Here is a 23,322-nt window from a genome sequence, read left to right on the forward strand (position 1 = left end):
GCTGATCGAGACTTTGTTTTGGTAACTGATGACTGCAGCAAAAAAAAAGGACTTTGGCTCAAGTGATCAGGGACTGACACTTCCTAATTAAATGGAACAGATAAACTAGTCAGTTGATAAGATTTTTTATTTCAAAAAGGCAAAGATTGGTAAACTTGTGGAATTTATTAGTAAAGTCAGATGGATTGCAGAGTCCTGGCACTAAAACGTGAAAGAGGCCAGGAGCTTCTACAGGTCTGAGCAACTAAAAGTCTAGGGAATCTGCATACCAGTCAAAAGAAAAAACCTGGTTGTGTAACCACATCAAGAGACATACTAGTTCATTATCTTATGTCTTTTAAAAGAAAGACCAGTTCCTAAATGGGGAATGGACTTAAATGTGACAGGAAAGATCATATCAAAGTCTTCCTAACCTTTCTTGGACAAGAGCATATCCTACACAGAGACAACAGTGTAATATTTTCTACTTGTGTTTCACTACAGTTTTTGGCTCAGGAGTGCAGAAGATATTTGTCAGCTGGAGTCTTTCTGCAGAAAAACTGTGTGTGTAACAATGATCTGGCTCATAGTTTACAGACACCACTGAAAAAAAAAGCCTTACAAGACTGGATAGAAGTAACTAGGAAGGCATATCAAGCTAAGTGCTGGGACAGATCTTCTTTAATATTTTCATAAATGTTCATGATAGTAGTACAGACTTCTAAATTTTGATGCAGCATTGAGAGGTGTCATTAATGCAACTAAAAGCATATCAGGACTCTGAACACCAGTAAAGATTAAACAAAAAAATGTAAATGCAAAGTTAGGACTAACAGTATAATTTCCCCTAGATGGTCCAAGCTTATAAGTGAGCAGAAATACCTGATCATGTTATGCAAAATGATTGTTATGCTACAGTATGACGCAGATATCAAATCAGGTAACTAAAATCCAGTTAGATAGAGATTGGAAAGTGTTAATACTTTAGCACAAAACCTGATAAAACCTTGTGTGCAGCTCTGGGCACCCATGGAAAGCTCAATTTCAGCTATACAGAAGCAAGATTATACCAAGGTTGCATGTTTGATCCCCATACGGAAGATTCATGTTAGAGTTAGACTCAATGATCCTCGTGGGTCCCTTCCAACTCAGAATATTTTGTGAATGATATAACTTAGAATCATATGATCATCACAGAGTCATAGATTATCCTAAGTTGGAAGGAACCCACAAGGATCATTGAAGTCCAACCCCTGGCCCTGCACAGTACAGCCCCAAGAATCATACCATGTGCCTGAGAGTGTTGTCCAAATCTTTCTTGAACTCTGTCAGATTTGGTGCTGTGACCACTTCCCTTGGGAGCCTGTTCCAGTACCCAGTCACCCTCTTGATGAAAAACCTTTTCCTAATATGGAACTTGACCAAAAGGAAATGAGAAGAGGCCTGAATAACCTGGTTTGTTAAGCTGGGAAAATTAAAAAAAAAAAAAAAAAAAAAAAGGTGGAAGTCTGAGAAGATGCAAGCCAGCCACAAGAAATCAGCAAAAGCAGAAAACATTTCCTAGCTGTTGGAGTCACCGGTCTTGCTGTGGTGGAAAGTGAGCAGAAAGAGTCTAACAGCACTTAAGATTGAACCTGACACACTGTTGAAAGCAAATCCATGTGTTTGTGATAAGAGGAGTTCCTGCTAGTCTGAGAAGTCTCTTTTAGTTTGGTGGGCCTAACTGTGGCTGAATATCTGAGGGAGAGGCTAAAAGCAGAGATTTGTGTGTGAAAGAAGACTGCGGGTCTCCAGCGTTTGGTAAATCTTTTCTCAGCTTCTCAATTCAAAACTATTGCTAGTTTGCAAAACATGAGATTAAACAGAAAGACACAAATCTTGAAAAAACTTTTCAAGCTGGAGCAATATTCTGAAGCCCGAGTCATGTAAAAGGAAGAACGTTGGTTTCCATGGAAAATTTAAAGCATTTTTCTCAGACTTGTCTGACTACTCAGCTGAACTTTACCATCTGAAATATTCAAACTCTGTATGTCCTAAACAGACATAAAGCCCCATTCACTATCTACGTGCTAGCCAAACATCATCAAAAATGAAAGCAAAGTGGCCTAGGATATTTCTCTATTCCCATTTCGTGTATGCGGTGTTGCTCTTTGCCAGTTTGAAGGTAAACCTACCAGCAGAGCTAAAGACTTCTTACAAGAGGCCATAGAATATTACCCATTGGCTTCACTGGGATCATAAATAAGAGTTCTTATAGCTGAGCAGGTGGATATTTTCATCTCTGTCCACAGGGTCCATCTGCTTCTGCTGCTTCTCCAGTGAGGTCCTTGGAGTGACATTTTCAATAAAAGTGGCAGCCCCACTGCTCTTTTCCCCTAGATATGTTCTTCTGAAGGAAATGGTGCTTGGTTATTCTTCTGCTTCTGCCACTGCTAATCAGTCGTTCCCTGTGTCATTTTTTACTCCTGAGACTCACCTGTCTGGTCTGCATCTTGCACCATGACTCTGGCAACTTGCTGGTTTCCATCCCAGTGCTGCAGGCTGACTCAGCCTAAGCTAACCTGAAGCTAAGTGTGACTCATCCCACCACCACCTGGCTCCAGCTTTGGGGTACGTATGCCTCTTCCACAACTGCCCAGCCCAGCAGCTCCCTTGCCTTCATACCTCCCAGGTCATGGGGTCTCACTAACTGGAAAGTGAGAGAAAAAAATTGAGTTTATTATGGTGTAGATCTAACTCTCTGCAAGCAGTGTATGCCAGCCATGGGTAAAGGAGTGTATTTCAGCACAGTGCAACCACATTTAAAGGGTATTCGTATATTGACTTTTGCCTGGTTTTGGTTTGAGTTTTAGAGGTCCTTGTTTTGTTTAATGCCTGTCTCCTAGACTCATGTGGTTATGTAGAAAGTATTTGGAAAAAAAAGGGAAGGTTCAATTCATCCTGTCATGAAAAAACTATAAGACCTCATACTTCAGAGAAGCGCTCCGGTCTGGATAGCCAATAAAGGGGTGCAAAAGTAAAAATGCATTTCAGTCGGCATCACTGTAAATTGATCAAACGAGCTGTAGGCCCGGGGCAGTTTTTCTGAACCTGTCTGAGAGATATATGTTTATTATGGGCAAAACACATTCACACTCAGAAATAACAGCTCCTCTTGACTAGTCCTGAGCCCTGAGCCACTGCTGAACGAAGCATGTTCTTGTCTGCAATGCCTACAGAGAGGTAGGACAGGACCCACCTACCCTAACTTCAGCCATCTGGTCAGGTATGCGATAACGAAGCTAACTGCCTGTCTGCCTGCTAAAATCGACTGAACAATGCAGGCAACTTCAAAAGGTGACTCATCCCTCGCTTTAATAGGTGCCTAAGCTGCCTGGCATGAATAGCTCTCCATCTTTCTCCACTGAATACAGAAGGAGCCCAGATTTGGCCTACGCATTAACCAGTATATGGTTAAAGTTAGTGAAGATAAATCCCATCTGCAGTTAGTGCTGGATCTGATAACTCAACAGCTAAAACCCCATTTGAAATGCAGGCATTGCTTTTAGAAATAGGTATCATAAACTTATTGATATCAGATGTTGTCCATAAATGGGCAGTTCTAAAGGGGGGCTGGAGCAGGGGGAGGGATAGTAACCCCTTGATTGTGAAATAACATGATTACTAAATGAATATGATTCTTCAGCAGGCTGTTTTTAATGTCAGGGTTGTGTTTCTAATGAAGGAAAACATGTTGTATCACTGATCCTTATCACGGTGTCCATGCTGTCTGCTATCAAGAGAAGGCAAGCTCTAAGCTCGAAACACAAGATCTCTCAGATTTTTATTCATACCTGCAGAAATAAAACCAGAAGGTTATTCTTTTTTAAAATCAAAATAGTCTCTGTGCAGTGTTTCTGATTCAAACCATATTGCTAGCAAGGTGGAACCTTGAAAACATTAAGATTTTTCTATGGTAAAAGTTAAAGATTAGAGGGCCCTGAGGAAACAGAACATGTGGGCCAAAAGTTTGAAACCCAAATATTAAGGATAGTCAGCCAAGTCAAAACATTGGCATCTACATTAAGGGATTGTGAATTACGGAGGGACTGAGCACCCACTGAGTCTACTTATTCCCTAGCACTTCTGAAAACTACTCCAGTTTTAATTAAATACCTTCATGTGGATGAATGTTCCAATTTTGTACAAAGGAATACATGTGCTACTTGCTTTACTAGAAGAACCTCAAAAGGTTTTGGCCCCTTATCTTTCTACACTGAGATGGGAAGAACACTGAGAGATGCCTTTGATGCTGACAGAGAGTTTTTTCAGTTGGATCAGAACTAACTCTCTAGAAAACAAAACAAAACAAAAACAAGCAGCAAACAAACAAACAAACAGAAAAAAACACCAAATAGGCCTATCACATAATTCACCAATGGCTCATCAAAAGAATTTTGAAGAAACAGAAACCTTCCACCACAACTTCAGCAAGTTCAGAATTAAAAGCTTGTGATAGGCTCACCCACATAAGTTGCACAGTGAAAGGTACCTTTGACATGCCATAGCTGATCCTGCCTGGGGCTGACCTGAGAAATGCATTGCCTTGAGTTAGCTCAAGGAACTATTCTCATATTTCAAGTTTGAGAAAACTCACAACACTGAAGTAATTTCAAAACCAAAGCTTAACTCCTTTGAATAACAAAGAGAACCCCAAGGTACTCTAGATTATATAGTAAGAGAAAATAGGTGTCATATTTTAGGCTGAATTACGATCTTTATGTCCCATCCCAATAGAAACAAATTAATACCTGTTACTGCAGAGCTCAAAGTAAGTCTCCCTCACCAATGTCAGGAGGATCTTTCCTAAACTGGAAGTAGTGACAGCAAAATGTGCCATCTGCTGTCCTTCTGGATTTGCACTCCTTGTGGAGTGAGCAAGCATGAGGAATCTTCCATCTGAAAGACGCTGCGCAGCTGTCCTTCCACTACTCTTCATGTAAAAGTGGAGAAAAAGCTTTTCCTTTCTTAGTTTAAAAAATTCTCTCAGCTAAGACCAGTAATTTCTATTTCCCAATGCAACCACAAGCCTGGGCTTCTCTGCTGTTCCTGTCCTTTGCTGGACAGTATGGTTTTGGATAAGGCACAAAAGATTTGTCTATACGCACCTTCTCAATTCACAGTATTGCCAAACACAACATCAAGGATGCCAATCTTAGGGAAAGGCACTTGAAAGTTAAGTACTGAGACAACTAACTTTTAAGACATGTAAATCCTTCACTGGAACTATCCATAAACCTCTGTAGCCTAACTCTTCATAGATAGCTAATGAACTGGACTGTGTCTCATTTTTCGTGCCTACTCTGAGATATCCTAGCCTGACTATTAGAGGTTTTCTACAGCCCATGAACCCAAAAATGCATTTTCTTTTCAATGTAGACAGAAATTGCCCTTCCTCTCAATCATTGAATAAGAGGAGCATTTCCAGACTCAAAAAGGAAAGTCTGTTCCTCTCTGTGGATATGCACATCAGCATTTCTATTCTATAAAACCAGTTCACTGATGGTATTCTGTTTAATTTTTATAATGTGAATGGATGTCAGTGGCACTCAGATATTTAATCTGCCAAAATCCCTTGGGCAGATGTAACCTGGCCATCTAAGTCACACAGGATTTGTCACATGCAGAAGTGACATCCAAGGGCATTGGACAACCTGGGCTGAAAGATACATCCAGTTTGAGTGGTCCATGAAAATACAGTTGTTTCTAGCCGAAGGCTACACTACCATTTCATGACTTCAAGTATGGACAGAAAGATTTCTGTGCTTCTTTGGGACTCCCTGCCGACATGTATGTACAGAAGACCTAAGTAAATACAGTAAAATGGTATGTGTATTTGAAGACTTAGCTTGTATTCTGTACCTGTAACAGAATTACAGAAGCAGAATAAAGAAAAATTTCAAACCTAAAGAAAAATTTCTAAACTAAAGAAAAATTTCTATTCTCTTCAGCAAAAGTACCTATATTCTCTAATTCTAACTTGAGTCCTTACAGTGGCAAGAGCTGTAGCAAGGCAGGCGCCTGTAGAGATTAGTTGTGATCTTATATGAGCCCAAATGTCGAGGAGAGTCTCTGTTTCTTTTGGTTGCTCATGCCATGGGCCTGGGGTGAGCAGGCTCCTATCTGGGCAACTAATGCGGTGCTTAAACAAAACTGGGGTGATCACGTCAGAAGCCTCCCATCTGGATAAGGACAGAGGCATGGCTGAAGTGCTCTGCCAAAAGAGCAGCATCATAATTTAACCATGAAATCTAACATGTGCTCAAAAATTTTGGAAACAGAAAGCTTTCTGGGATACTAAAGAAGCAGCAGAAATTTGGGGCCTGTAAGATGCAGCAGCTGTCTGGGGCCCTCTCTGACCTCCCAAAAAAGGGAAAGAGTCAAATGTGCTGGGTTGAGAGGGCCTCCTCCTTTCCATCCCCAACTCTGTCAGGCTCTTATGGGATTTATTCATTCCTCCTCCCTACCCTGCCCCCCTCCCAAAAAAACCCAGTTTCTCTACCAGTTCTTCACAGCTACGACGACATAATAAATAAAAATAACACCGCAGAAGCTGGGGGAAGCTCCTGAAGGATAATGCCCTGGTCGGGTTACAAAGCACCTTTCGGGCAGGTTTTAAGCACGGGATCAGTGCCCTTCCTCATGCCAGGGGCACTTCCCAAGAGCGATCCCGCCCCAGCCCCTCTCTCCCCTGCCCTGGGAGGAGCGGCACGGCCCGGCCTCCGCCTCCCGTTAGATGGCGCTACAGACTTTACAACCACGTGTGTGGAGGGGAGGAAAAAAGAACAGTAATTTAAAAAAACCACTCTTATTGTCCGAAACGGGGGGAGCCGGCACCGCAGACGGATGCCCCTTTCCCGTGGGTAGCGCCCTGAGCCGCCTGCACCCTCACGGCGGCTGTCGGGGCTCGGCCCCTGGGGGCCCCCCAGGGCAAAACCAGGGGCAAGTGGGCTAGCGAGGGCCTGGCGTAGCCGTCCCTCCTGCCGGGAGAAGATCCTGCAAGGGCTGGGGAGAGGGAGCGGGCCGGTTTCCAACGGGGAAGCTGGGCGAAATCCACAGGCAGTCTCTCGTCCCTCCCCCGCGTTATTTCTCCTTTCCAAAAAGCCGCTCGTGGAATCTCCGCAGCCTGCCTGGGCTCTACTGGCTGGGTGTTTAATCAGTCCCTCTCCTTCCCCCCCAGACACTTTTTATTCTTGTTTGGAGTCCCGCGTTTCCCCCCTTTGTAGAACCCCCGCAAGTTTTCGGGCAGCCAGTCTGTGGCTGCTGCGGGGTCCGCCGGAGCGGGGCTGCTCCAAATGCGCGGCTCGGCCCCTCGCACACAGAGGACAGGAGGGACTGGGGCGGTGTGTGAAGCCGCTGGTCCGCAACTCACTAAGCCCATGACCGACCCGCCAACGCTTCTTCCCCCAGTCCCCAACCGAAAGGCGGCCGGGTGCCCTCAGCCCTGTCGCTGAGCATGTAAGGAGACCACCTTAAGAAGGGGTTAGGGCTGTCCCAGCGCAAAGGTCACCCCCGCACCCCACTCCCGTGCCTGCCGTCAGGCCATGAACTTTCCGGTGGAGTAAGTTCTCCTTTAAGAAAGCGAACTGTTCCTTATGCATATTTAAGACTGTTTGTCTGCAGCGCCCAGCTGACGCGGGGCTGGAGGCTCACAGTCAGGACCCGAGCTCTCGGGGACTAAATCATCCTAGTTTAAACGCACCCTCTGCCAGGGCTCCAGTTGGGAGCTCCTTGCCATTGCTGTAAGTCAGAATGGGGGGGAGGGGGTTGGGTGGCTGGGAGAAGGAGGAGGGAGGCTAAGTCTAGTTTTAGGGAGATGTGTAAGGTATTTTGGTCATTCCAATCACCAACGTCCGCTCCCAAAACCAACCAAACAAAAAATAAACAATTAAGCAAGAAATCTTATCCTTGGACTTATTAAATACTTTTTTATTATTATTATTTGTCGTCCAGCCTAGGGGTTCCTGCCTCCCCCTCAGCACGCCTGTAACCCTAAGGTAGCCGGGCGGTGGGGGTTCGAGGCTCCCTCCCTCCTTTTGCCCTTCACGAGAGCGCTTTTCTGGGCGCACAAGTGTGTGTGTGAGGAGCGGAGAGGAGCACCGAGAGGGTAAGTGAATCCCTTACTTCAGCCGGGGTGGGCAGGAGGAGACCTCTCACGTCACCCGAGGATCAGAGGGCTCCTCCGTCGCGCCGAAGGTGGGATCCCGAGCGGCCTCTTCAGCCTGCAGCGAGCTGGGGGAGCCTCTCGGGGATGCGACCGCCTTGGAAAAGTCCCCTCCATGGCTAGGCACCCTGCCACCTCCGCGCGTGTGTACTTCTGTAAGTGTGTGCGAAACGACAAAGTGTATGTGAAGGTCAGGCGGGCGAGCTCAAGTGGGAAGGAGCAACTTTCAGTGCTGTGCTCTTAGCGGTTTCCTGCCTTTTAAAGTGAACTTGTTCGAGTGTGCTATTCAAAATGTGGTTCAGCAGTTATGCCTTCAAATTAAGTTGCTTCTCGGTCCTCATCGGGAAAAGCAGACATGTGTCCTCAATTGTATAGTATATATATATAAAAAAATCTACTAGGTACTTTATGGTTCCATCTGGAGAAATTAAAAGCCCAGAGCTGTAATGTTTATTCTTACATAGTTTACAAAAAACGGGGGAAATGTGTGAGACACATGTCTCCAAATATAACCAAAGTGCTTTCCCTTCTGGTTAAAAAGTTGCATGCGAATGTTTTCATTTTAGCACTCTCTGCCACCTGTACTTCTCAGGGAAACTTTTCTTGGCGTTAGTGGTGAAGCACCAATAGTACTTATTAATTAATTAATTATTATTATGGCCGCTGAATTGACTTAAAGTGCTTTGAAGGCCAAACTAATCCATGTTAATCAGTTACAGTTAATTGTGTTTCAGCTGTTATTTTAAACACAGTTTCAAAGAGAGAGGCGAGGAGGCTATGTATGGGGTGTAGGACAGGGGCGTGATCCGGAGACCCTTCCCAGCCCATGGCACCGAGCCCATCGCTCTGAAGTTTCCTTTTGGCTTGCGAAACAGGCGCAACGTTGTCCCGCCTCGCGTGACACAAAGGTACGAGAGGAAACTTGGGTGACAAACACCTCCTTCTCCCACCGAAAACTGCAAAGGTTAAGGGAGTCCCGGGCTTAGGAGCGCAGCCCCGGAGGGAAGTTTCCTCTTTGGAATTAGCATTGCAGGGAGGGCACCGGCTTTGCTGTACCATCTTTACTTGGCCGCTTTGCTCAGGGCTTTTGTGTTGCCGACGGAGACGAGGAGGCAGCGGTGGGCAGCGAGGCTGAAGGGCTCCGCAGAGCCCTCTCGTGGGGGGGGGTGGCTGCAACCCGTGCCCGGGAAAGTATGGGGGGAAAGAAGAAAAAAGGCCCCCGACGGGACAAGAGGCAGCTGGCCGGGCTCTATGCGTGCCAGGGAGGCCAGAGGGGCGGCCGCAAGACTGAGGGCAGGAAAAAACAGGACGGGCAGGCAGGCAGCCGAGAGAGATGCCAAAGGGGATGGTCATCTCCTGCCCTGCCACTCTCCGGCTGCCCCGCCGCCGGCGAGACCTAGGTGGTAGGAGTGCCGGGCTCAGCGGGGCGGCGGCTGGGAAAGCTGGGGAAAAGTAAGGCCAGGGAGAGGAGTTGAGAGAGTAGGGCAAAGTCTGGGAAAGACCCCGCGGGCAATGTGCAGGGGGGAGGCCCCAGGGCCGCCGTTTGGCCAGCTGGTCGCAGGGCTGCCCCTGTTTGCCCAGTGCGGCGGCTGCAGGGGAGTATCCCCTCCACGAGGGGTGGAATGCGAAAGTGGAGTGGGACTGGCTCAGGTAGACCGGGCAAAGACGGGGGTCGACCCGCCGGAGCTGGGGTACTCGCACCGACTGCTCACACCCTCAGTGGGAGCTGGTAGCAGGGAGGGGCTGGAGCCCAGCTGCCCCTCTCTTGCCAGGGAAACGATCTTTTCCACAACGATAACGATCCTCTTTCACAAAGTTAGGGGCAGAAGAGAGGGAGAGCCAGCAGTTCTTCCCAGGTTGGGCGCCGCACTCGCACCTTGCCTGCCCCTCGGTCTCCGGCGGCCCCGGGGGGACGAGCCTGTCCCGGGGGACACTAGACGTCACCAAGGATTTCTTGTCCTCAGAAACTTACACTTCACAAAAGTAAAGCTCTCCCCCGATCCAGCCTTCAATGTGTATTTTATTTTGTTTTGTTTCTTTGTTTGTTTTTAATGCCAGTCCGCAGAATGGCAATTGGAAAATCTCTATGCCCACTCTTTCTCTCTGGAGTTGGGTTGCTGGGATTTTTTTTGCTGTTTGATTTTTTTTTTCCTTTTCTTTTCCTACTCCAACTCCTTCTCAAAGATGCCCTTCCTTTCTCTCTCTCTTTTTTTCTCCCTTCATCCCATCCCAAAAGCTCAGCTTTCGCTTAAGACAAAAGGACAAGGAAAAAACCAAACAACTCAACCCCTATACATGCAAACAGACCTTTCTTGGAGAGAATTAAAACAAACAAAAAACTTCTACCTGCAACAGAAGAGAGGGTACAAATTTTCAGACACACGCACACGCACACACCGGTCCCGTATCGAATACAGCTGTAATTAATTGAAAATTGAGGGAAGAGATGTGTTTTCCAAGTGGGAACATAGTAACTAAGGTGCAATGGGCGGTCGGGTAGGCAGGACACGTCGTTCCTGCTCATCACGCGTGGAATCGTTTCCTTCAGCTGGGATGGGTGCTTGTGCAGATCTCGTAGAGGTGCAGGAGACAAATCCTCGGCTCTCGTGTATCACAAAAGCACGATGCGTTGGATGAAACATACGTATTAATCAACTTTCTCCCTCTCCCTCCCTAGTTTTATTTGTTTCTCTTGGTTGCGGGACCTAGATGGTCAAAAACAAACAAAAGCACTTGCGTTTGTGTCGGCACTTTGTCGTCGGGGCAGTACACGCACGTTAGATTATTGCCAGGGATTTATTTGCATGCAGCTGCAAACCCACAAGCCGGCTGCTGACCGCTGCGCATAAAGGGCTGCCGGGGTTGGCCCCTGCCCGGCCGCCGTGGCTCCCGGCGGGAGCACGGCCGGGGGCCGGGGTGAGGGGAGGATTTGGGAGTGGGTTTGCTCCCAACACGGCCTGGGGGGTGGTCACAGAGCCGGCAGCAGCAGGGTCCCCAGCGCAGCCAGAGGCTGCAGGTGCGGGGGATGGGGGGGAGTCGGGGGCAGCCCCGACCCGCAGCTCCCCTCCCCTCCACCCCAAAGGCAGCCGCAGCTCCCGCTGGCCTTGATCACAAACACATCCGGGAAAAGCTTTTCCCTAATGCATATGTCCCGGGAAAAAAAGAATCGGTGGCGGATCCTCGGGATTTCCCAGAGCTATTTTCAGTGCTTTGAAAATTGCAGTAATGTCGATGTTCTTCCCCCACCCCCCTTCTCCCCTCTCTTCGGCCCAGTAATGTTTGGCAGCCTTTGACGAGGGAGCTCTTAACCTTTGAAGCAAAGGCTTTAGGTTCAAACTACCTCCTTCAGTACCCCTGTAAGCCTCCCCTCTCCCCACATACAGGCACATTGCGAGGATTTGGCGGCATCTGGGATATGCCTCCTCAGGCCTCCCCTCTACCTCAGGCTATGCCACTAGGTCTCCATCTTCTCCCGAAGACACAGGTGAAGGTGTAGGGTTCCCAGGGCTTGAACTTGCCCTCTGAGTGCAGCGGGAGCAAAAGCTGCCCCTGAAGCGGGAAAGGATGGGGCCAAACCAACCCCTGCATACTTGGGAGGGAGGGTGTCTCTCCGTCCCTCTGCTCCGACGGCCAGCATAGGACTGTAGGAGAAAGGGGAAGATGAAACTCGGTTTGGGGAACTTAATTATTTTGGCAGAGGAAAGAGATGTTCCCGCTCCAGGCAGGCTTCTTCGGCTGCGCGTGAGCAAGGGGGCTGTTCCGGGCTTTTCTGCCAAAACAGGGGGCTACAGAGCAGGAGCTGCTAGTCAGGGAGGGCAAGGCCGGGAGGGCCCCTCCGCGGGGAAAACCGTTCCGGTAGGGCGAAGCTGGAAGGACAATGAAGACACACAGACACACACACACACACACAGGGAGACGTTCGCCCTCCGCCTCCCTCGCATCCCCGCGGCGGTGCATGGGGATGTCGCGCTGCCCCTTGGCCACGCCGCGCCACCGGGAGGGGGTGAAACCCTCCCGCCTGCTGACAGGCCAGGGGGGGCGGGCAGGGCTGGGGCGGTCGGAGGGCAGCTCACCCCGCCGGGCCGCTCTGTCTAACGCGGAGTCCCCCGAGTGCGGCCCGGTCTCTGGAGGGACACGGCTGGGCTGCGCAAGCACAGGAGCGCTCATCCCACTTACTCCCCTGCAGAGCACAGAGGGGGTGTTTCCAACCCCATTCCCTCTAGAAACTGGGGAATAGGAGGCTGGGGGTGCTTGCGCAAACTGGGATACGCCTCTGGGCTACAACGGGCACCGCTTGTGGGGAGCGGGTCAGTAACACGAGTGGCCAGGAAAAGCGCAGGGAAAAGCAGGAGGGGATGAAACCATTCGCAGGCTTCTTGCGGATAGGGGGTGTGTTGTCATCTTTGTTTTGGTTCTGTTGTTTTGTTTTCCAGGAGATTGGGACAATAGCTGGAGTGGATTATGCATTCCCGTAGGCGATACTTCCCTATATGAGCTTCAGGATGCAGTTGGAAGCTCGGGAACAAAGCGGGCATCGAATGTCAAGGTAACTGGTCCCCTTCCTTTGTTTATGCTATTGTTAATGACGGGGCTCACTCAGCCCTGGCCTCAGCCGTGCCGTATGGCATTAATATGGACTTGAGAGAATAGGCAGGGCAATTAAAAAACAAACCCCAAACCCAGAACAGCAGCAGCATCCAGCCCAAGACCAGTTCTTCAGGTAAAACATGCCTCTTCTGAGCTGCCGACAATGATATTGTCATCTCGCCTAGTATTCACAGAAATACACATACCGTTTGAAAGATTAAACGTATCTGTATCCATCATTAACACCAAGGGGAGACACCGTAACCCTGTTTTTCAGTCCCAAATCAAAAGGGAAAGGGCATAATACCCACTATTACAGCATGAGGGGATTCTCATCATGATAAAAAAATTAAAATAAAAAAATCTAACAAAATTATTCTTTTAATCATGATTATCTAAAAGTAGCAGAAACCTGAGTGTTTATTGACTAATTTTTCTTCTTCTCGAGGTAGTGGATGGTATTTAAAGTTCAACATTTCACACATCTCCTTGTTTAGTTTAATTTCCTCGACAATCTAGCAATTTCAGCAAACTGAGTTAAAAATTTTGGTACACATCTGATTATGGATCTGCATAAAATAGAGAGGGGAGCAGAACTGGAGAGAAGGTGTTTTGTTATTTTAGGAAGAGAAAGGAGTGTAGATTTGCATGTTTGTGAGGATGCATATATGTGTGCGAGAGAAACAAATCTAGAGCTTTGCACCTTACATGTGGTCTGTAGCTTTAGTGTGGGTGCTGGAACAAATATCTATTACAGTTCTCTGAGAAATGCCCCACTTGGGCAGACAGAACTCTGTTTTGAATGAGGGTTCCAGGAGATGAACGAAATGTATGTTACTCCAGAACAATTCTTTACCAACTCGGTTTTTTTTAGAAAGATTAATTTCAGCTCTGCTATTCTGGGTCCATTTCCTGTCAGGGAAGGGATATAATAATGATCAATGCCCAGCACTTCTCATATCTTTTGTACTTAGTAAATATTTGCAATGTCTTGAACGTGGAGGGGAGGTGAAGAGATGAGCCCAAACTCAGCTTCAGAAGATCCTCACTGCACTCACACAGAGGCAGGAAAAATCCAAACAAGCAAACAAACCTTTCAGAAGACCCTCTAATCCACAGCTCCCTTACAGCTATGTACTTACTTTTTGTATTTTATCTGCCTGCTTGGTGAAGTGGTCTAAAAACATCAGGTTACCTGTTTTTTTGTGGCCAGCTCAGGGTGTACATTAGTACTCCAGTTGAAAGTGGAGCCTGGAGTTGTTGAGCAAACAGTTCCTGCTCAACTGTAGCATGAACTGAATGCTGTATAGTCAGCTATATGGAGCGGTGACAGGGAAGTAGCACCAAGCATTTCCAAAACTACTAACAAAATGTTACTATATATAAAATGTTTATACAGCTCATGTTCCCTCAAGTTGTTTAAATTTCAGTTTGATGCACATAAATATAGCAGCCATACCAGGTTCCCCATTAGCCAGTCCCCGCTTTTTTAAATCAATTCATTTCAATTTGAAAGAATGGCCCCATACTCAAGACAGTCAACAGCCCTTTGGCTTTCTCCACTCAGTGTGGACCTCAGGAAGAAATAGCATCTATCTTTGTCATTTCACATGCTATTACAGTGCCTTGACATTGTTTTTTAAGAGCAGGCCTACTACCAGTGAGGGTAACAGTCCCCAGCCGGTTCCCCTTTTCTAATGCATTTTCCCCCTTTTCCTTTTGAGAAAAAATAGTTCTGCTGAGCCCCCAGGTCTGGACTTTGGGGAGCATGGCACAGTGGTCTGATATAAAAGCACTGTCTCTGTGGGTAGAAACTCTCCTGTGTACCATGAGGCTTGCAAGAAAGGCAGCGAGCTGACATTTGGAGTAACCATGCATCTGGCATCAAGCAACAATTCACTTCACACTACCGCAGAGGAGTTTGTTCCCAAACCAAATACTTTGTGGTGCTCAGTGCTGGTGTCAAATTGGTTTGAACTGTCCCAAGTCTAAAATAAAGATTTCCACTGTGGTATACCAGTGAGCTTTCCTTGCTAAACCTTCCCTGCTTGTGTTGAAGGTATAGAGCTGATGTAATACCATCTTTTCCCTCCACAGATGGGAGCAATAGGAAAAGTTCAGAAAAGTTATGTTTATCTTTTTTCTCCTTGTAGTTGAAGAAATGCAAGCTATCAGAAACAAGCCTAAGTTTGAAGGTACAGTTTTCAACATGTGAGTTGGAAACATATGCACTGGCACTATTCAACTGATCTGCAAGGGCTGTGCTCAAATTTTGGCTTTTAATCTCAACTCTGTTAGAGAGAGATGCAAAATGGAATGGAATCTGATTATTTATGCTGTAGCCTTGTGATACATATCCTATAACTGTTGGAGAGAGAAGCAAAACAGTTTGCTAAAGCTTTGGGTGAACCTGACTTTCAAGAGGACTCTAGTCTTCACAGGTTCTTACTTCACTGCCTTTCTTCCCTTAGTATTTGTTATGTGGGATTTTTTTTCTGCTGTTCCACGTTTTAAAGTGAGTAGAGACTAAATCCTGCTGAGAGAGTGAGCTCCCTCCACCACAGACTCACGTTTGGAAAATGCCTTCCCCTTTTGACTGCCCCCCTTCAAATCATCCTTCCCTTTTCAGGGCAGAAAAGAAAACTTTAAAAGAGAAAGAGAGAAGTGGGAGTGGGGAGGACGGGGGAACCCCTGATTCCTCAGTGATCTGCACAGCTCGGACAGACCTACAAGTTCCCCTTCGCCTCTGCCAGACAAGTCCCGTAGGAGAAAAAACCCCATGCCTGAACTTTTACCGTGGCTTGGGGTTTATACAATTCTGGCTCCATTTCAGAAATCTCGAAAGGGGGGAAAAAAACCCCAACAAACACCAAAAACAACAAAAGAAACAAAAAGGGAAAAGAAAGTTTGGATTTAACTCTTTGTTGCTAAAAACCCCACCACAACCAAACCCCCAGCCATTAGCAAAAGCGAACAGCGTCACTGGCAGTCGGTGCCCGGTCCCGAGGCGGCCCTCCCCGCCACACAACGCCGATGGCCGGCAGGGAGAGGCAGCCCCAGCCCTGACAACCAAGCACCTTGGGTGCAGCCGAGCCCCGGAGCTCCCCCCCCTGCCCCACGGAGGGGGCAGCACTCCCTCCGAACATTGTGGGGGAAGGCAGCCCCTCCTGGGATCTGCGGGGCTGGCAGGGAAGTTTTTGGTACTGCTAAAGGCATATATACACACACATACACATAGATCTATCTATATCATACACACACATCTTTATATATAGATTTATATGTAGGTGTCTAGTCTATGTTTAAATTATTCTATCTATACACACAGTCCTCCCCTGATGAGGTCATTCTCCCATATATACGAGACTGGGTGCATGGTGCCAGAATTTAACTCCCAAGATCTTATCTCTGGCGATCTGAAAGCAATCTAAAGTAAATGTTAGCAGAAGGGGAAATAAATTTTGGAGAGAAACATTCAACAAGGTGTCCCTGAAGCCTTTTCCCCCGCCCTCCCCAGCCGATGTACCCATGCACTTTATGCCAAAGAGAGCCATTTCGGAGCAAGGGACTCCTGCTTCAGAGCAAGGACAGGCTGCACCCCGCGTCGTGGATCTCTGCCTGGCTGGGGCTGCACCTTGACAATTTTAATCTCCTCTTCCCTTTCCCGAGCGATGCTCTCCTCTCTAATGCGCTAATTTGCTGCAGCTTATTTATTTTATTTTTTCCCCCGTGGCTCCAAATGTCTTAATGTTTTTGATTTCAGGAAACTCAAAACGGAAGGAGGGATGCTACTTGAAAGTGTGACTCAAAAAAAAAGGTTTCGCTTTACAGCCATCAGTAGCACCAGGAGACAGCTCCATTAAAAAAGTAGTTTTCCACTGCTCTTGAAAAGCCGTTATTTTTTACATCGCTTTTAGGAAGATAGATTAACAAAACATCACATTTCAAGCCACTCTGATCTGTAATTAAATGGAGGAGCCCGTTTGTATTCTCCTATGGCTTTTACAGAAGTTGCAGTGATCCAAAGTCAGGTTGCTGTGTCAGAGTGGCATTTTTATTAATGAGAATACAAAAAGCTTGCATATTCTTAGCCCGGCTTGAATTTAGTTGCTAAGCAACCGCTGTATGGTAATTCATCCGCGAAATTTAAATCTTGGAGAAAGGATCCTGCGTTTTGCTGAATGGTCGCCACGAGGAAAACAACTTGTGGGACCCGCGGCAGCTGCCGCCGCGCCACCGCGCCGCCCGCCCGCCGGCTCCCCCGGGCCGCCCGCCGCCCCGGGACGGCCCGCGGGGAGGGAGCGCAGTCGAGCACCGGCGGCCGCCCCGTCGGCGCTGCCCCAGACCGGCCTCCCACGGGTAGGGAAACGCGGCGCCAGCGTTTCCCCGCGCGTGGCGCGGCCCGGGCCCGGCCGCAGCCTCCCGGTTCGAGAGGGGTGGGGACGAGGCAGGTCCCAGCGCGGCCCCGGGGGCGAGGCCACGTGGGCACCTCCGCGGACCTGGCTGCTCCTTTGGTGTCGGGGAGGACGGGATGGGCGGCGAACCTTCCCCCGCTCGGCCTTCACCCCTCAGCTTTTTGTGTCGCCAAAGCCTCTCAACCAAAGAACTCCCTACTGCTGTGTCATTGACACTGCGGGGCCGCTCGCCCTCCTCTCCTCTCGCTCCCGCCGCCTATTGAGCGCTGCGCCCGCTCCATTGTGCCAAACTGCAACTGAAAACACCGATGGGGCAATAATCACCTCCCTGCATCTCCTCCACTTGCTCCATCCATCCATCCATCCCTCTCGCCACGGGCGACCAAGCTCCTCGCCGACCCTGGCTTTAGCAAAATGGGTCCCTGTCCTCAAGCGTTTGCCCCACGCCTGCCTCCGAGGCCGGGACTTGTTGCATCCCTTTTAGAGTTGTATTAGTTACCCTGGAACACAAGCAAACTAAAGTACATGTGGGGAAGAAGCTCACGCCTACAGTTTGGTCCTGCAGCCTGCCAGTTACAGAGGTAATTTTTACACTCGCTTCCAAATCGGAACGAGCATCTCTGCACCTCAGAAAGGTATCCCTGTATAAATATATAGAAGTATCGATTTTGCTGTAGCTTGAAGATGTTGATCATTTATTACAAAAATAAACGAATAAATACAACAATATATTGTTGCTTTCAACAGGATAAATATTTTACAAATATATAATTTAAAAAAACAAATTTAATTGTTAAAATTATTTAAAATAGTACACTTATTGATAAAATTATCAATAGTATATACTGCATTTCATATTAGAACCAATTATTCTCTAAACGTTCCATTTAAAACCATTCATACAAAACAAATTATGAGCATTGTAATGTGCAAACACGAGTCACTACAGTAAAGCAAAGGGTTCTGTAAAGATCACTTTCTGATAGGAACCGCTGCATTTTAAAATCAAAGTAGAGGTCTTTGCTAAATTTCGGAAAATACACAGACCAACAGCAGTGAGATGACTATTTTGAATACACCTGAAAATGATTTATTGTGTACAGACTCGACGGGGGAAGGATAGGATGTGAGAAGACTGGGGCGTAGTAAAGGATCACAGAATATGAAAATGTAAACTATAAATAATCACATCTCGGAATTACCCAGTCTGAGCAAACATAACTTTGTAAAACATTTGGCTTTCCTTTAGGTAGAAAAAAAAAAAGACTAAGGAAAATGATGCCGACTCCGTTACCAAGCACAGAACACTGATATTATAAATGAATACAATTACTAAATTCATTAAGAGATCTGGCGATATATAACAATATTTTCATTATTTACACGTGTAACAATATAACCCTTAGCGCAAACCCTCTCATTTATTATCTACCTCTTGCTATCTCAGAGACTCACAACCCTGAAATTCCTAAATACATTCAAAGGATTCAGTTTCTCGGGGGCGGGGGGGGGGGGGGGGGGGGGGGGGGGGGGGTAGCGCCCATGGCTTCACTTTTTGTGCATAACAAGTCCACGGAACGGGCACATTTTGCCAGTCCCTTCGACCACACGTTACTCCTCCAGCCTAACCCCTAGCTTTTCGGAGGCAGCAACCCGCAAAGGTTGCCTTTTAATAGAAACCAGCGTGAAGCCTAACGTTAGCTCTTTGTTGCCATCCAAATCGAGTAACCAAATACCGCTCCGAAATTTAAATAGACGTTCTCCGCGGCTAATAAAATCGCTCCCCTTCGTGTGTGAAAACAGGATCCCACCTGACGTGTCGGTGGTACCCGGCCCCCCGAGGGGGGCCCGGCCGGCCCGCCTGCCCGCCAGCCCCCGCCCGACCCTTTTTCCCTACCCAGCAGCAAAATCAGCCAGCAGCTTCTGCTAAAACGAACAAAAGAAAGAGCGTCCTTTACCCTTTCGGGTTCTCTTTCCCTTTGTTGGTTTGGCTTCTCCCCACCCCGCTTTTTTTCCTCCGTGTCAGTAGGGCCTTTTGGATTTCACAAATCAAACCGACGGTGATATTTACTACGAGCTGGTGTTAAAATAACGCATCCCGGTGCCCGGCTCTCAGGTTGGCTTTGATTTATGGAGTGACACAAGGCCTATCTGAAAGGAAGAAATGCTTGTTGTTCCTGCAGCAGTTTTCTGGGGGTTTAACCCCGGCCTTAACAGCACTCAGAGAAGCAAGGCGAGGGAGGGGGTGCGGAGGAGGGGAGGAAGAGGAAGGTGAGGAAGGAGCCCAGGGGCGAGCTGGATCATAAAAGAAAACCTTATTCTCCAGCAGACTATCAGTGGGGGCAGGTAGATGCATTAGATGCAGCTCTCTACTTCCCATAACCTCCCCGTTGCAAAATGAAGAGAGTTGAGACGGTCATTCACTTGTCTCTATATTGCAATAAATTATAGTGGGTAAGTATGAGAGGTCAGCTAGTGCATCTATTGGCATCTCCGACATTACTGACACGTGTGTTTGCAAAGATGGCATGGCAGCGCTATGGCAGAGTGGAGGAGAAAACTAGGCTACACCACTTCACACCCCATAGAAAAACCCTAAAACAACAACAACAGCCACAGCAACAGCAACAACAGAAATGGTGAACTAGGCAGACAGCACGTAGGATATTGAAAGTATTGTTCTATATATTCAGTCAGAAAAAAAAATGAACGTACCTTTTCCTTAAATTATAAAGATAAATTAAATACAAATATTAATACATACATAAAATGCATAAAAATAAATTATAGCTTAGCCCCCCTTCCCCTTCTTTGCCCCCCCAAGCCTCAGTTTGGAAAACGAGGAAACCAGACTGAACTTTTCGAAACATCCCTCTCAGCACCGGCCACGCGGGACCAGAGGACACGCTCAGGTATCACCCGCGCCCAAGTGCCAGCCTAAACTGAGCCGACACAGCCCTTTGTGGGAGAAGGTGGCCTTTGGTGATCTCTAGTCTCGCCGTCCTTCCCGGAGACACAGGGTCCCCGGGTTGATGGAAGGGGCCGCGGACACGGGCTCGGAGGAGGGGCGGGCAGGGGGTGAGCCCCGCGCCGGGCCGGCAGCTGCAGGGGTGCGATGGGGGCACTGCCGGCGAGCACAGGGCCGTGCGGCCGGCAGATCGGACCCTCGGTATTTCTCTCCCTTCAGCAGTATATCCCTTCAGAGAACCTTTTTTTTTTTTTTTTTTGACATGTTTATGCATCAGACACAGACTATTTCATTCTAACAAATTTATTTTCTCAATCAGCTCTTACGGAATCACTACTCAAATTAAATTACAATCAAATTATCACATCAAAAGATACCCTTATTACCTAACAACTGTCCATATTTTCATTTCATTTTGATTTGTGCTCGTCTGAAAAAAACACGTAATACAAGATCTGGGGAAAAAATAAATTACCGTTTTGCAGCAGTTCATAGGTATTCTGAATAAAATATTAAAAGAAGTCATTTAATGAAAATATAAAGCAAATTTTTTTTTAGATCAACAACGGATCTAACAATTCTATATTGCCGTCTTTTTGAAAAGTCTGTTTATTAAAACCTACCAAAAACACTGCTTGGAAATGGCAGTATTATATAATCACATCCACAGCACCCATTCAATCAAAGTTGGCAACGGATTTAGGAGAGGAGAAGTTCAGATAAGTGCAGCTGCAGATGCTCAGTCCTTCTAAATCCCTTTATCTGAATCAGTCCAGAAATAAAAAATAAAAATATTAATAAAAAAAATATTAGCAGTGGATTTTTTTTTTTATGACTCTTCCATGATGATTGGCAGCCGTCAGGAATAGGACTTTGACAGCCCTAAATTATTTCCCTTTCTCTCGCTGGTTCCCTTAATTCATGCAAAGTCCTTCTACAGAGCTCGAACTTTAGGTACCAACAACATCTCCTTCTCCCACGCTCCCCCCGGCGTCTGTCCCTCCCACCTTTCTCCTCAGGGTCAGTTTTATCGGCGTGCGGGCATTTATTTCCATATTTTTGTTCTATAGCTATACCTATATATATAGATAAATATATATATATGTATTTGCTTCCCTATTCAGCCTGCTTGTTTTCAGTGTTGTGTGCATATTTTTTTCTTCCTGGAAAAAGTGGCCCATTTCATTTTGCAGAACGTAAAGATATATAGATATATATGTTTTCAGAGTGGATGTCTGCCTTGCACCAAAATTCTACGGTTTGGCCAAGAAAAACAGGGTGCTGGAATGCAGCAGGCACCCTCTGATTAACCAGATTATTTTGCTTCTGCTTCCCTTTTTTGGATTGCTCCCATTGAAAAAAAAATAAAAAAAGAGGGAGAGAGAAAGGAGAAAAAAAGTTTCCGTGATTCATAGAAGAGAGCCCTTTTGGGGATAGGGGGAAGAGTGCTGGCGGGGGGGAGGGGAGGAGGGGAGAGAAGAGGCGCAGACAGTGGTGGTCCTTGCTGCGAGAGGGGTATAATTTGGGAAAAAAAATAAAAACAAAATAAAATTAAAAAAAAATCCCAAGCCCACCCACTCAAGCCCTCTTCCCACAACCAACCAACCCCCCGGCACATCTGCAGTTTTGGTGCATTACGCATCTCCACCCCGTTTTCCCAACACGGTCTAAACGCTCTCGCTCGGATCGACCTTCTCCACCGCTCCCTATTGGTATCGATCTTATATATATATAGATGCACGCATATATCCATATATATATAAACACAAGCAGTCTGAACGAGCCTGGATCGTGTGTGTGTGTGTGCGCGCATGTGTGTGTGTGTGTCTGTGTGAGTGTGCGGCTGTGCGCGGCGGTGCCGGTGCCGGTGGCGGTGCCGGCGGCGGTGCCCGGCCCGGCCCGGCCCGCGCTGCCCCCGCGCTCCCCGGCCCGCCCGCGGTGCCCCTCACTGCACGCTGGTCTGCAGTCCGTGGTGAGGGGGCGGCGTGTCGGAGTTGACGGTGCCGACCTGGGAGTAGACATCGTCGGGGGTCTGCTGCTGGATCCCCGGGGGGGTCATCCGTTTCTCTTTCTGCCTCCGATTGCAAAACCAAACCCTGACCACCTCCTTCTCCAGCTGCAGGCTGTCCGCTAGGTTCGTAATCTCCTGGGCAGAGGGCTTGGGGCATTTCAGAAAGTGGCTCTCCAAGGCCCCCTTGACACTCACCTCGATGGAGGTCCGCTTCTTCCTCTTCCTGCCCTGGGCGGCGATCTTGTCGATGCTGGTGGGGCTGCCAGTGGAGGAGTCGGCTTCCTCCAGCCACTTGTTCAACAAAGGCTTCAGCTTGCACATGTTCTTGAAGCTGAGCTGCAGGGCCTCGAAGCGGCAGATGGTGGTCTGCGAGAAGACGTTGCCGTAGAGGGTGCCCAGCGCCAGCCCCACATCGGCCTGGGTGAAGCCCAGTTTAATCCGCCGCTGCTTGAACTGCTTGGCGAACTGCTCCAGGTCGTCGGAGGTCGGCGTGTCCTCGTCTGAGTGCGGGTCGTGGCTGTTGACGCCGCCGTGGTGCGGCGGGTGGTGCCCGGGGTGCTGGTGGTGGTGGTGGTGGTGATGCCCCGGGTGCTCGCCCAGCTCCGGCGTCTCGCCGCGCACCAGCCCCGGGTGCACCAGGCTCTGCCCGCCGGGGGGGGGACTCAACATGCCGTTCACCGTGAAGCCCCCGGGCTGCGAGTAGAGGAGCGACTGCTGCTGCTGCTGCCCGCCGGCCATGGAGGGCAGGTGGGCGGCCGCCGCCGCCCCCCAGGCCGCCGGGTGCCCCTGGTGCGGGGGGCCCAGGTGGGGCGGCCGGTGGTGCAGCGCCGCGCCCGAGTGCAGGTCGTCGCGCCCGCCGCTGCCCTTGACGTCGGGCGGCGGCGGCGGCTGCTGGGGGCTGCCCGTCATGCCCACGGGGCTGCCGGACCAAGGCGAGCCCGCTTCGGCGGCGGCGGCGGCAGCGGCGGCGGCGGCGGCGGCGGCGTGGGGCAGGGCTGTCACCCACTGGTGGGCATGGCTCAGCATATGGCCGCCGTTGCTGGCGGCCATGGCGCCCGGCATGAAGTCGCTCTGGACCATCTTGGCCGCCGGGTCGCCGCGGTAGCCGCCCGCCACCGAGGTGACGGCCACGCTCCCCGGCTGCATGCCGCCGCCGCCG

At 48.5% G+C, this 23,322-nt stretch overlaps 2 protein-coding genes across 5 annotated transcripts; one reads left to right on the forward strand and one right to left on the reverse strand.

Annotated features, from left to right (window-relative positions):
- The first annotated feature begins 7,891 nt into the window (after positions 1 to 7,891).
- On the forward strand, positions 7,892 to 17,004 carry LOC113946104. 3 transcript variants are annotated; one of them, XM_027641035.1, is made up of 3 exons: positions 7,892 to 8,125; positions 12,616 to 12,728; positions 15,399 to 16,498. In XM_027641035.1, exons 2-3 carry the CDS (start codon positions 12,673 to 12,675, stop codon positions 16,042 to 16,044), a joined length of 702 nt encoding a protein of 233 aa, XP_027496836.1. In that variant the 5' UTR covers positions 7,892 to 8,125; positions 12,616 to 12,672; the 3' UTR covers positions 16,045 to 16,498. The 3 variants fall into 3 exon arrangements, 2 of the variants coding, with proteins under 2 accessions (XP_027496836.1, XP_027496846.1); XM_027641045.1 differs by lacking the exon at positions 7,892 to 8,125 and adding an exon at positions 8,220 to 8,337; XR_003527292.1 differs by lacking the exons at positions 7,892 to 8,125; positions 15,399 to 16,498 and adding exons at positions 10,903 to 11,666; positions 16,533 to 17,004.
- On the reverse strand, positions 10,349 to 23,315 carry POU3F3 (POU class 3 homeobox 3). 2 transcript variants are annotated; one of them, XM_027641011.1, is made up of 2 exons: positions 22,359 to 23,299; positions 10,349 to 10,887 (listed from the first exon to the last, which is right to left on the reverse strand). In XM_027641011.1, the coding sequence occupies exons 1-2, from the start codon at positions 23,241 to 23,243 to the stop codon at positions 10,834 to 10,836; spliced, it is 939 nt and encodes a 312-aa protein (XP_027496812.1). In that variant the 5' UTR covers positions 23,244 to 23,299; the 3' UTR covers positions 10,349 to 10,833. The 2 variants fall into 2 exon arrangements, with proteins under 2 accessions (XP_027496812.1, XP_027496822.1); XM_027641021.1 differs by lacking the exon at positions 10,349 to 10,887 and having other exon boundaries at positions 20,440 to 23,315.
- Positions 23,316 to 23,322: the final 7 nt, after the last annotated feature.

The sequence above is a fragment of the Corapipo altera genome, unplaced genomic scaffold (genome assembly GCF_003945725.1).
Source record: "Corapipo altera isolate COAL_440 unplaced genomic scaffold, ASM394572v1 0, whole genome shotgun sequence".
NCBI lineage: Eukaryota > Metazoa > Chordata > Aves > Passeriformes > Pipridae > Corapipo > Corapipo altera.